The 12,863-nt window shown below is 50.4% G+C and overlaps 4 protein-coding genes across 4 annotated transcripts; 3 read left to right on the forward strand and 1 right to left on the reverse strand.

Annotated features, from left to right (window-relative positions):
* Nucleotides 1–1,619: 1,619 nt before the first annotated feature.
* EI90DRAFT_3076641 (uncharacterized protein) lies at nucleotides 1,620–2,255 on the forward strand. Its single transcript, XM_039061664.1, has 2 exons — nucleotides 1,620–2,091; nucleotides 2,179–2,255. The coding sequence occupies exon 1, from the start codon at nucleotides 1,704–1,706 to the stop codon at nucleotides 1,944–1,946; it is 243 nt and encodes an 80-aa protein (XP_038911286.1). The 5' UTR covers nucleotides 1,620–1,703; the 3' UTR covers nucleotides 1,947–2,091; nucleotides 2,179–2,255.
* On the forward strand, nucleotides 1,644–3,210 carry EI90DRAFT_3292328 (uncharacterized protein; the record flags this gene model as incomplete). Its single annotated transcript, XM_039067325.1, has 3 exons — nucleotides 1,644–2,383; nucleotides 2,470–2,636; nucleotides 2,770–3,210. Coding segments are annotated over exons 1-3 (972 nt in total), but the record flags the coding sequence as incomplete, so codon positions are not given.
* A 3,693-nt stretch (nucleotides 3,211–6,903) lies between these two features.
* On the forward strand, nucleotides 6,904–8,071 carry EI90DRAFT_3130294 (uncharacterized protein; the record flags this gene model as incomplete). The annotated part of the gene is made up of 10 exons (XM_039064291.1): nucleotides 6,904–7,081; nucleotides 7,131–7,147; nucleotides 7,213–7,253; nucleotides 7,313–7,326; nucleotides 7,382–7,439; nucleotides 7,492–7,508; nucleotides 7,562–7,667; nucleotides 7,725–7,738; nucleotides 7,792–7,874; nucleotides 7,937–8,071. The coding sequence occupies 10 exons, from the start codon at nucleotides 6,904–6,906 to the stop codon at nucleotides 8,069–8,071; spliced, it is 663 nt and encodes a 220-aa protein (XP_038911288.1).
* Nucleotides 8,072–11,683: 3,612 nt separating this feature from the next.
* Nucleotides 11,684–12,604, reverse strand: EI90DRAFT_3076654 (uncharacterized protein). The gene is made up of 2 exons (XM_039061665.1): nucleotides 12,057–12,604; nucleotides 11,684–12,001 (listed from the first exon to the last, which is right to left on the reverse strand). The coding sequence occupies exons 1-2, from the start codon at nucleotides 12,566–12,568 to the stop codon at nucleotides 11,851–11,853; spliced, it is 663 nt and encodes a 220-aa protein (XP_038911289.1). The 5' UTR covers nucleotides 12,569–12,604; the 3' UTR covers nucleotides 11,684–11,850.
* Between the last annotated feature and the right edge of the window lie 259 nt (nucleotides 12,605–12,863).

A 12,863-nucleotide genomic window follows, 5' to 3' on the forward strand; every position in this document is an offset into this window, starting at 1 on the left:
ACATCCATACCCCATTATTGAATGGATTCCCACAGGGATAAGAGTGGTCAAACGGGTCAAGATTTAGTGGAAATTTATGACTTGACATGGAATCAGAGGAGAGAATCTGCAAGCTGATGCTTATTTGTGCCTGATACTTCCTATCTGCCCATGAGTGTGCAGTGACAGCTAATGGCCTGTTGAAATAACCACCTCAGCCTAACAGGGGGTGTAATGGCAGTGCATGCTGAGTTTGCGATCCAGAAGACTGGAGTTCAATTCCCAGTATGTCCAACTTTTAGGTTTCCCTAAAAGACCACGTGCAAATTCCAACATGGCCTTCACTCAAATTCCCCAGACCACGTGTGATCCATTGCACCTAATCGTCCAGTCATTTTCATCCTGTGTCGTGTCAAAAACAGTTCGAAATTCAAACAATCACAGCTCTATCCATCTCCACACGAGTCATTCACATTTCCGATACATCACTCGGGACCGTGCGAGATAACTCCCGGGATACCGGAGATATCGGCAACCTCCCACGGCCTCCTCCCTCGATTCACTCCACAAAGGCGTTGATTTTCTTCCTGGTGCCCGCGAATTTTAACATTGATTGCGCGCACGCACATCCTGGTCAGCCGGTCCCTTGGTCTAGCTGGCTGGGGCAACGCACCTGGCTACGCTGCCCTTGAACTCACGCGGCTCATATGTGCATCACATTGGCGCGCACCCGAGCTCCGGCGAATTAGTAGAAGTGTGGTTCACACTGGTGTGATACGTGCACGTCTCCTCTCAGTCCATATATAGAACACACGTGTGCACGCAGGCTGCATCCTTGGGGCGTTCATATATACAGTTGTCACATGCGTGGTGTACATGCTCTAATCTAAATATCCCATGTAACATGCGAGTGGAAAGTAGAGGTGTGGCACCAGTATGGGGTCATCAGTACTACTAGCTATCAAGGAGTTGAGTGGCTTTACTGCCTATGTGGCGTTCATGAATGGGCTGCTGCCGCAATGCCTGCTAAGCAGCAGAAGGTATTTGGCTCGAGTTAGATGATGCATAATTCTATTGCTCCGGGCACGAAAAATGACATGTATATGAGGGAATTGATAGCTGGAATGTGCATCGAGTCTCCAAGTCATGATCCAGGGGCGCAATGCCATGGTAAGACATTTATGAGTAAATCCGAGGATCGGTTCGTGGGAAACATGGCACTACGGTTTTCTCACGCTTCATATCTCGTGTGCAGGCAAGGTCAGGCTTTGCGCAGCAGCCATTTTGGGTGGCGCTTGCAGACAGAGATTGATGGTTGATGGAAGAACATTAGTGGGTTGACATCAATCATGTGAGAACGCAGCATTCAATTAATGCATGATCCCGACGGCGTCGGCAACACGGCTTTCGATCGATATGCATATTTAGTCGGTTAAATCTATTCTCCATTTACAAATATTGGATCATTTCTCGAATCATTGACAGATAAAGTTAAAATTGAATACCTGAGGAGACTGCGGAATCACTGAGGAGCGAGCGCAGGCGTTTTTGACTTTGGTAAGAGCATCTTAGACTCGAGCTAATATGCCAAAGGAGAGCGCTTGATTGGAAGAAATGAAGGAAACGGAGAACCCCGCGATAATGGGAAATGCCGAGAATGAAACACGGAATCCTGTTGTGATCGCGATCGCAACAGTCGAAGTTGGACCCTTGGTCCATTGGTGATGATACCTGCAGTGAATGTGCACAAGAAACTTTCAAGGCCGGCGACGGTGAACGTCGACACTGGCCGAACACGAGTCCTACTCCCAACCCGAGTTGCAACTCACTTCCGGTGCCAACTCCGCCTTTGTTGTACAGTCTCACTCCGGAAACCGGTCTGGACACTTTCGGCTCTAATACAATCGGGCGTTTTACATAAACAACGTGACTTGTTGATAGTAACCGCAGTCCCTCAGTTATCCTGACCTCTCAGTCTCCTCTTTACTCTCTTTCACTGCAGCCCTACGTCCCCCCAATCTACCATCATCCTTCAGTGCTATGCGTCCTCGAAACCTATCCTTCCCTCTCTTTCTCCTCTGCCTCTCTCAGGCGGCTCTCCTCGTTCAAGCAGTTGCGTTGTTTCACTTCTCATTCCGTCCTATTCCATCAACCTATTCCCGGTATCCATCCAACCTAACCTACAATTCCTCTCACCAGGCCGAAATCACCAAACGGGAGGATGACCCATTCAGAGAGGTCTTTTTCCCTCCGCGTTCGAAATTGATAGCCCACGGACACTTTCGTCCCTTGGTTTTCTCTTTTTCTTACCCATCGGTGAGTGGGTGGAATGAGTGCAACTCGCCTTCGCAACGGGAGTTTCCAAGGCCTCTCGTCCTAACTTGCTTTGTTCCCCCGCATACATGTACGCCATTCGTTCACCTTCACGACAACGAAACGATCAACACCTTACCGACGGCTAATGAACTTCGATCTCCCACGCATCACCAGGCATCCTCATTGCCCGATACCGCTCTCTCAACCCATCATACTGGCTCAGAGTTCACCTCGTCATTCAAACCTTCGCAGCCCTTCTTATCATTTCGGGTTTTGCCATCGGTGTCAACTACAATCACGACGCATATGACGGATACGATTATCGCAACGTAAGGCACGGAGTGAGTGATTTCTTCTCTTTTCATATTGGCCCTTTCATTCGCATTCGCGATCTCTTTCGGTTCGTTCATTTGAGAGTGTCAAGCCTATAACTGATGGCTTCCCTTTTTTATCCAAACAACAACGATGATACAGAGAATAGGAATCGCATTGTTCGTCCTCTATCTCGTCCAATTTTCGCTCGGTTTCTTCATCCATTACATAAAACTCCCATCACTCAACCCTTTCCTCTCTTCATCATCGAAACTTGCATCTACACCACAGTCACAACCCCCTCACCCACTCGCAACACACCCACCACAAAACATCTTCCATGTCATCATAGGTCTTACGATTCTTTGTCTATCGATTTACCAAGTTCGAACTGGATATAGGGATATGTACCCTTTGTGGACTGGACTGGACACGCCGGGAAGCGTGAACGATGTGTGGGGCGTTTGGGTCGGGGTGATCCTTGGTGTTTGGGTATTGGGCTGTTTCGTGGGTGTGAGGTCGTATTTGAAGGCGAAACAGAGTTGGAACGGGAGCAGGAGCGGGAGCGGGATGATGTTGCAGCGTCGGGATGGGGAATACGAGAACGATAGTGCGAATGCGACGTTGGGTTGGAATGGAGAATAATAAAACCTTTCTTTTGGCGATGTGGCTAGGGAGGGTGCAGTTTCGAAGGTCCGTATGGTATGGTATGGTATGGATTTGGATAATGTGTTGCCGTTAGCGCTTTGAGAGTGTTTGGCTGCCCTTTCTTCTCGGCATGATTTTCCCTTCTGCTTAGGACTGCAATCTCATTCTTGGTCTTTGGAATGGAAGAACTGCTTACCCTTTGTTTGACAAGACTGGCATTGTGTGTTTGGGTGCGCGCTTGTGTAGTGCGTTAGGGAAGTCCTTGTTTCCGCTATTCTATGCGCCGCTGGACTCGATCTATCCCGGTCCAATGCGAAAAATCAATACCACGCGTGAATCATGACGCCGTAGTAGTGTTCTCACCCCCACTGATCATTGATGCCCTGCGGGATCGATCGTTCCTCAACTCGCATCTTTGCATCAGTTACTTGAATTCACACCATGCATGTCCGCTGTCCGCTCATATGCACTTCCAACAGATCTAATGTTGTCACCGGTACCATGCACGCGTTTTTCAGCAGGTCAACGTTGTGAAAGAAGTGTGCATCCAAAGTGGACAGAGAAACGAGATCTATTCCAATAGAGGCTGGTAACCTGCCCTGAGGATGCGACCGCGCGCATGGGTGGATGATGGTGGGACCCCATCATCGCGGGTTCGTCCAAAAAGGGAAAACCATAATCTGGCCGATGATCGTGCAAATGCCATCGGGGAATCCCAGTTCCCGGGCCGTCATGGCGGAGTCTGCCGGAAAAGTGCGTGTCATTCACAGAATCGGCAAGTCACCGAACGTACCAAGAGCTGTCAAGGGCCTGAACCTAGGGAGACTCTGTGACTGCGTACTAGTATGTGCTCGAACCAGCACATCAAGGTGAACTGCCGACTGCCTTACAATTCATGGCTTAGGGTGTCACCCTTGGCTTTCATTTCGATGCCGCCGTAGCTTATGGTAGTTCAACCCATACGAAAGCGGAACTGTAGTTACAGGACTCATGTTCCTGACTTACGCTACAGTCGCCGGAGAGCTGGGACCTCTGAAGCCTATATTGATGGTTTCAATTGATGGGAAAAGGAAGCCAGAGCCATGTCCAATTGTCTAATTAGAGGCTTGGCTAATACGTACGACCAACCGATGAACGTGTCTAGACTGACACAGCCGACCTCGAAGCAGCATTATTTGATCTCTTTCGTTCTTCCCCACCTGATAAGAGGCACCGCTTTTGTCTCACTTGCCATTCGGTCTTTTCCCTGGGGTGCAAGCGACAAATTCACCCCTCCCCTTTATGCCTGGAGCCGTGTGCAATTTATTACCGGACGGTTGACGAATATACATCATTTTTTTGCTCGATGCACATGGTCTTCGAGTGTGACGCCAGTCTTGTGTGGATAAACCGTTTCCCAAGGAACAATCGCCTGCTGCGCCTGTACGACGTAGCACGTTGTGGCAGCACCGATCGCTAGGTGTCTTTATGTTATTGTCATCCGCTTCTCCCCGCAGCCAAACCCTTCTTCAGGAACCCCCCGCCCCTGATTTCCACCTAACGAAATGCGATCTGGCACCAGATACCAGATCCGGCGAAGCGAGCCTGTGGGTGTGTTGAGAGGGCCTGGGGGAGAGGGTGCCCGTCCCTCACCGCCTACCTCGTGCGGGTAGCGTAACTACTTGGAATCGGCGTTGGAGATGTTGCGCTGGTTGTTTCCGCATCCACCATTAGAGAACTTTGTCAACCCAGTCGTTCATGGCGCCTTCGCGCATCCCTAGACGCTCGAGTCCAAGTTCAGCTTTTGCGCCCCCTCATCGATCCTTCTGTACTTTTCCATCTGCCTCCCCCTCCCCAAGAAAACCTACCCTTAACTTTGAAGCCCTCGAGGCGGCGGCGTGTCTAGGAGACATTGATGAATAACTTGAGGTCATTGTTCCTGAGCTAAGTGGCTTAGCTTCTTCCAACTCGTTCCCAAATGGTATTTGCCATCCACTTCGCACCTACAGTTTCACTTCATTACATAGACCATCCAATTAATCGTTTTTTAGCACCACCGTGCGTCCTGGTGAGAAGACTGGATATTCATCGGTGATATCTCGGCTGTATTCCCCATCAAGACATCCCCATCTGACTCTTATGTGAGCAACACTCCATGCGGGCAGCTTTCAGTAATGTTACGAGAGCGTTCAGTAGCGCGCGACTAGCGTGAGTTCTCGTGAGGACCGTCCCATTACTGCAAAATTGGACAAAGCAGTACTAGAGCATGCAACCGGCTTGGTCACTACGCACATCCACGGCGTACTTCCAAGTCGCCTCGCCGATTATGGGTCTCCCGCCCGCTATAGATGTTATGGACGTTGGGGCTCTCAATGATCCGTAGATGTATTCCAAGCCCTTGTAGTCCTAACCATTATTGCGACTCTTGGGCAAGATGCTGAATCCCAAATAGCTGGGTTACAGGAACCGCTCAAAGCATCTTGTCTCTCATAGTGACACACTCTCGGATCCTACAAATCTTTATGTAAGACGTAAACCATGACACCATTTCGATTACGTCCGCCCCCTCGCGTAGTCAGCTCTTCCGCCACCTTAACCGTTCCTCCCGCACGCCCTCCCAACCCCTACAGCAATCTACGCACAGTCCTTCTTCTCTCTGTGCATCTTTTACTATAAGACACAATAAATCCGGCCAACTCCATGTACACTGGGCTCATGGTGCATGGGCGAATCATTTCAAAAAATGGGCAACCTACTGATGCCCCACGACATAGCCTTATATTTCAAAACGCCCCACGTTAACAATTTCCCCACTGACCACTGTTCTATGAAATCCGCACTCTTCAAACAAAAGCAGGGGTGTGGTAAGCGTATGTCACGATATTAGGCGGTGCTGCAAGGCTTAATTCAATGTGCCTCAAGGAACACGCGCGAGAATGCCAAGCCTCCAAGAGTGTATCATGGGACCCATTCAGAGTGTTCCAGATCTGCAAGGTCACGAAGCCGAGGCTGTGCAACGTGATAACTTGCATGACGCATTTGATTTGATCAACTGACGCCCAACCCCAGGTTGGTTGTTGTCTATATTTGAGATGAATCTCTTCTCTTTCCTCCCGCTTGTATACCCAGCCATGGTGTTCTTCGTTTCGCCTGTCAGGCGTACTAATGTCGACCTGGGCCCGGGCAGGCGATATTGCCAAATGAGGGTTTGACAGCAAACCCAGCCAAACTGACGGGACGAAAACGGATGCATCGCCTTACCTGACTAGTGGACTTGGACTTGTGGGGTCTTTGTAATGGTTTTCATAGCTCTCTGGACTTCTGCTTATTCTGCTCTAGTATGTGCTGATCGCCTCGAAACCGATATCAGTCTGTCCTACATGAATAAGCGATTACGTCCTCGACCAATAACGGCCTCCAAATGTAGCCTACCGCACAGGTGCCTCATTTCACCTGTTTCTTGCCATTGGTCCCACCAGTCTGTATGGTGGTCGGTGACCAGCAAAACTCCCTCACCCCAGCTTTATATTTGCAATGAGAATTTCATCATACACGCTGCACAACGTACTTAAGTGAGCCTGTGGGTGCGTTGGGAGGGGCAGCAAAACTCCCCTCCTTTCATCTACCTTGTGCCAGCAGCGTACCAGCGTAGTAAAAATGATGTTGAAGATGTTTAGGTTGATCTTCCCCGCCTTCATCGTTGCCTTGTTCGTTGCACAAGGCTTCGCTAACCCAGTCGCACCCTTGCCCGTTGAGGTTGAACGCCGAAACGACACGACTCCAGCCACTGGACCCTATAACCCGCTCGCCGACCCTACTATTCTTTCTCCCGAACCACCTATCACCGGTACGGGGGAAACCCGAGACCTTGCAAGGGATTATGGACACGGACATAGATGTCCACATGACTATCGTCAGTTGCTTGCTCGGACAACTGCTTCCCAAACCAGTCGCTTATTTTTTTTTTGCTCCATTCAGACAAATGCTCGGATCATAAGTGTTGCCCGAAGGATACTTACGTGGGTTCATGGTTCGTTCTGCTATGCAAAACATCCAACTAACAGACTTTGCATGCTAGTGCTGGAAGGGCTAGTGAGTATTACAGGTCATGAAGACGTAGGCTGGATATTCATTGGTGTTATGTTAGTTGTTTCCCCAACGGATGCGATCATTGCGGACATGGTTACTGCAAACCTGGCTATCGTGTAAGTCCCATTTCATATGGGAAAACTCTGATGATCCCTGACTTTAGGGTAGTGCTACAAGGGCAAATAGTCTGTAGAAGTTAGCGCTCCCTCTTAGCTTGACCCTTATTCGCGTTTCGTAGTTGCATCCCCGTTAACACGTACCCGTGTGGTCCATACCACTTCTGCTACAAAGGACAAGAATGCTGCAACAAAGAGAAGGGGACCTGCTGCCCGCCTGGATATTTAGTACGTTCACGTATTCCGACATATTTTGGTATCACTCTGCTAACGTTGCTACCACAGTGCCACGGATACGGGTTCGTTCGACCGTACCATTGAAGCTAGGTCTCTCTTACTCAATTACCCACAGATGCATTCCGAAAGGTTGCAACCCATGCGGCGATAAACATTATTGCGGCCCTGGATACAAGTGCTGCAAAGGCGGGAAAGCATGTACGTGGCTACGTGTACCCCTTGAAGCATTCTTATTTCTCACAATGGCTCATCCGTTGAAGGTTGCCGCCACTAAGAATGTACGTGGCATTCCGAGTCGATGGATCGACGTACGAAGCGATCTAGTCGAGTTGAGTTGGAATTGGTGCCGACCTATCCGTTCATGGACTCTCACTTTGGACTGCGCTTCTGACTGAGGAATGGTTCTTTTTTTTTGCGTTTTCACGTAGTCCGAAGTTCCCTATCTGTACTGTGTAACTCTTTTTTCGTTGGTCGACTGAGAATGCAATATCGTGATTAAATCATGTCAGATGTAGCCATGCAGGGCTTTGTTCCTCAGGCGGCTCGTCACACAATCCCTGCTTTGTGCTGCCATTGTCGGAAGTCGCAGTACGCGCGTTCTCAGATTCGTGGTGGGGCTTGATTATACCACTTGAGGTGCATTGTATATATGAGTCAAAAGAGTGCCCCCAGTCTCATGCAACGTATGCAGGCAGTGAAGTCTCTCACCGATGTAGTGGCGCCGTGTAGATAGTCTCCGAGCGGTTCAAGCGGAACGCTACTAGTAGACCTAGCAAACTGCCATACGCAGACGACGAGTATGCGTCATTTGGGCATAGCGATTTACGTGTACATGAACGCGGCCTGTTGGCGTGCGGATTGGTGGGTACAGCGAACGCAGTGTAAGGGCGGGTGCGTGTGGCGGAAGCCAGATATAAATGAATGGAAATGAGAAAGGGACAGGCTAAATATGCGAACTCGGGCTCCACAGCGCACAAGCTTTGTTTGAATGCCGTACTTCCATTAAATCAAGGGAGAAAGGGGGGAGTGCAATAACTTGGCGACACCGGGGTTGTTGTTGTACTCTATTTGTTACCCTGACGTGGCAGTGGGGCCAAGGGGATCCATACATGATGAGTGTGTTGTTGCACGACCAAGATCTGAGCGCGATATCACTGTTCGTTAGATATCGTGCTTCAGGCCGTCCCCTCGTGCCCATATACATTAACGAGCGGCTTCGCGCGGCCACAGACGGCACTGCAAGACAAAAGGGGAAACTGCAAAGGCGAACAACATGAGCTTTGTGTGGCCCGGCCACGTCGACATGTGTCTGGGTGGTGTATTCAGGTGAATAGGATCCTCGGGCAGCCGGGGGTGATTGCTACTTTTGGACAATTCGTTTTTGCCCTTTACTCCATCCTTATGCTCTTCAACCGGCCTGCTAGCTAGTGTATGCATGTGTGTGTGTGTGTATCAATTTTAACTTCGTATCTATGCCTTTTGGCATATGGCGTAGCGTACAATGGGTTATACTATACACAATCAGTACATGACCGCACTAGTGTATCTCCCATCTTGCCAGCTCATCCATTCACCCTTTACCGTCTCTTCCTGCAGTTGCCGGTGTCCGCGAGACCGCTCCATCCTTCGAGTCGCAATGACCTAAATTTGAAGACCGAAGTCCCGGATGAAGGGGTTAATCGGGTAGCCCACTGGGGACGGCGGTGCTGTAGATTACCTCCCTGTGAGTGACGGAAGCAATGCCGCGTAGGGGGCCAGAGGCGCTCAGCGCCCATCCGGACGCCGCGTGCTAGACACCCCCTGATGATACGGTGTGTGCGTCGAGAAAGAAGGGGAACATGAACAAACAGATATTCCCGAGGCATAAGAGGCAGCGCAGGAAAATGAACGCAAGCAACTGCCACGTGTAGGCGATGTTCGCGTCGTCCACTCATGCGCCGGGAAAGTCTCTTAGAGCCAAAGCCAGCTACTGGAGCAGCCTCTGGACCACGGGATCATCCCAGAAGTGGTCTGCTAGGGTATGAAATGGTATTATTCCTGTTGGTCACTGTTCGTAGGAATTTTCATGGGATTATGGTATGTGCAGGGAGCAGAGTCGTCGGCTTCCAGGTATGGATGCTTGACTTGGTGTTGACAATAGGCCTTACGCATGATTGTCTAGGAAAATTCGCACCATTCTCTCACAAAATACTGCCTGGTCCAGTGCAACCCAGCATAGATGAATTCACACCGTAGCACCACCGACACGAGATGGACTCGCTCCCACTCTTCCCCCGGCCCCCACATCAGATAACACTTTAGTTTGAACCTAAGGTTCTTCGAATCTAATGACTGGCTAGTCAAGGATCTGCTGACGGGATCAGAATAACCACAGCATTACGCGTACAATCCGCATTGAACCAGCGGTACGGGCTTTGGACGTATCAGGATGAGCCGTACGTTATTTAACCCGAGCAAGGCCCTATCAGATATATCATTGGGTTAGGTGGGGGTTGACATACCCCAGGCAACTTAGGTGGTAGAAACACCGAGTCAGAGATTGGATCGCTGACTTGGCTGCATGAATGGGTGATCGAGGGGTCCGAGGCCAAGGTTTCTCCTGTTTCGAAGCCACGACGCTGTCATAAAGCTGGGGCGAACCAACTGAGGTTCAATGCCTTCATCGAGCTCTTGAAGCTAACCAAGTGAAGAGCGGGGGCTGCGTAATGTACTTCGGAAAAGAAACCGTCGGTCAAAGGAAGTTCTGGGAACAATGAGGGTTTGAACGTCTAGCGTAGAACCATTTGTGATACGAACGCCGCAGGCTTGAAGACAGATTCAATAAACGGCTCCAGTCTACAGCACACACGTCGGAATATACACTACCACACACACCAGCAGCCCACCCTAGTACTGCCAACGCACCTTTATCGCCTCCGCCGTCCACTCGCGCTCTTAACAAACCTCGCCGTCTCCCTTCGTAAGCGTCTAACACAAAAAATCAGCATATAATGCCTTACAAACAATAGGACAGCAAAAGAAAGGAGACGTTCTCTGAAACCCACCTAGCAATCCTCTCCCTCTCGACCTCCCTCCTCTCCATTTCCTCCTGACTAATTACCTCCAACCTAGGCCCAAACTCACCCACCTCACTCCACTCCCTCCATATCCCCCTCAAGGGCTTCGGTCCTCTCTGTCCTCTCCCTCCCCCACTTCCACCACCACCCACACTCCTCCCCTCCCCACCCCTTCCATCCCCCGCACCACTCTTCCCCCCGTCCCCCGTGCCTCCCCCGCCTCCCCCGCCTCGCCCCTCATTCCACCCACCTGAGCCAGGAACCAACACCCCCCACTCGATCGCATCCTTCTTGTGCTTTAATATTTCCTCGTGTATCGCATGGGCAATGAGCGGAACTGCTTCTCCGCCAAGTCCTAAGTCCGCGGCTAAAGTCTTCGCAAAAAGTTCGGGTGTAACGTGGGGTGGGTTTGGGGATTGTGGAGGAAAGGAGGATGGGAGAGGGTATGATGGGGAGGGGGAGGAGGGGAGAGGAGATAGGTCCCACTCTATATGGTCCATTAAATGGAACGTCGAGAGCTGAACATCTAGCGCAAGGATGACTCTGCAATCCATCTGTTCTCTTGAGGTAGGAGCTCTCGTAACGAGTTTAGACCCACCTGCATTCATCACCGTTGCCGGCTCTTGTGCAGGTACTGAAGGAGGAAGAGATGGAAGAGGGGAATGCGATCGCGATGGAGACTTGGAAACTCTCCTCGAAGGTTGTTCAGATAGAACTACCTTGGGGGTATTCGCATTCGCATTCGTCTCCGTACCGACCATCATCGTAAACCTATCCACCCCCATTTCACCCCCCCCAAACGTGTTCCTGGCAGACCCTTCATCCTCTTTCTTCGATCCTTCCTGCACCTCCTGATCATCCTTGTCCTGCACCACTCCCCCTTCTACACTTGACTCAGATTCAGACTCCGAGTCAGATATCTCAATATCGAAACTCGCAACGCCGGCATGCTCTTCCAGCTGAGCTCGTATAGCACCTGCCACTTGATCCACAAACGGAATCGTTGGTAGTTCGAGGTCTTGGCAGAAAATACGAGCAAACATCTCGGGGGTTAGGATTCCCTCTGTAAAAAGAACAACGATAGGAGTGAAAAGCGAAATAAAATAAAATGATAAATTTTAGTGTCCAGATGAGAATATCCAGACCCACGAACCGTTGAGATTCCACATGAAGCTGTCACGAATCCGGTGGGTCTCCGTGTCAAGGTCGATACGAATTGGGATCAGGATCTCACGCGCCTGGGCGGCTTTCTCGACTTGATCAAGTGGGCTAAACCAAGACATCAGCCATGGCGCAGCGAGCACTGAAAGAAGATACGACTTACGGATATTCATGCCTCGTCTTGCTGACCCACTTACTCGAGACAAACCTACTAGGAGGTATCATCCCCAAATAACTCTTGTCCAGCTCAGCCCTCACAGGGCCATTGACACTGGCACCCGGAGAACCGACTCGACTACCACTTCCCCCACCTCCCCCAGCACCACCTGCGCTCCCAGGCACACTGCCACTCCTCCCACCCGTCCCACTCCCACCTCTCCTCTTCCCACCTCTCTCCCCAATAGCCGTAAACTCCTCATCATCATCACTCTCCATCCCAAAATTATCATCATCATCATCGCCTTCCGCATAGTTAATCACACCTCTTCTCCTCCCACTTGTCGTCAACAACGAAGAAGCATTCACCGAAGAAGATGAAGGTGTTATATTGCTGGGTTGTAATAACAACGTTGAACCCGTTCTTAATCGTGAGATATAAGTGCTTTGAAATGCTTGGGGATGTGTGGGGACGGGGTTTAATGAAGCGTTAGGGCCTGAAGATGCTGAACCTGGCATGCCCGTGCCAGTACCATGTGGATGAGGGCCTCGTTGGGTAGCGGTTATTTGAGCATGAGTGATAGGTTTAGGTGTACCGCGTTCTGGCTGTTGTATGACGCGTGTGCTGCGTCGTGGGGCATTCTTAGGCGTGGAAGGGCCAGCATTGGAAGGAGAAGAAGTGACAGAAGGAGTGGCATAGTGTTGAGCCGTCGCAGGAACACCTTGATAATAACGAAAGATTGATTTATTATTCCCATCAACGAGGAGAGAGTGATTATTTCTTTCACCTGCTCGTCCTTTTGGTGTGGAATTT

Source organism: Cantharellus anzutake (assembly GCF_015039405.1).
Source record: "Cantharellus anzutake strain C23 chromosome Unknown EI90scaffold_64, whole genome shotgun sequence".
NCBI lineage: Eukaryota > Fungi > Basidiomycota > Agaricomycetes > Cantharellales > Hydnaceae > Cantharellus > Cantharellus anzutake.

What these genes read in the sequence shown, in the direction of transcription:
- EI90DRAFT_3076654 (XM_039061665.1), bottom strand. Translation starts at nt 12,568, where the DNA reads ATGCCAGGTTCAGCATCTTCAGGCCCTAACGCTTCATTAAACCCCGTC. An exon ending in AAGACGAGGCATGAATATCC is followed by an intron (nt 12,002 to 12,056) that starts GTAAGTCGTATC and finishes GTCTTGGTTTAG; the next exon opens with CCCACTTGATCAAGTCGAGA.
- EI90DRAFT_3076641 (XM_039061664.1), top strand. Translation starts at nt 1,704, where the DNA reads ATGATACCTGCAGTGAATGTGCACAAGAAACTTTCAAGGCCGGCGACG.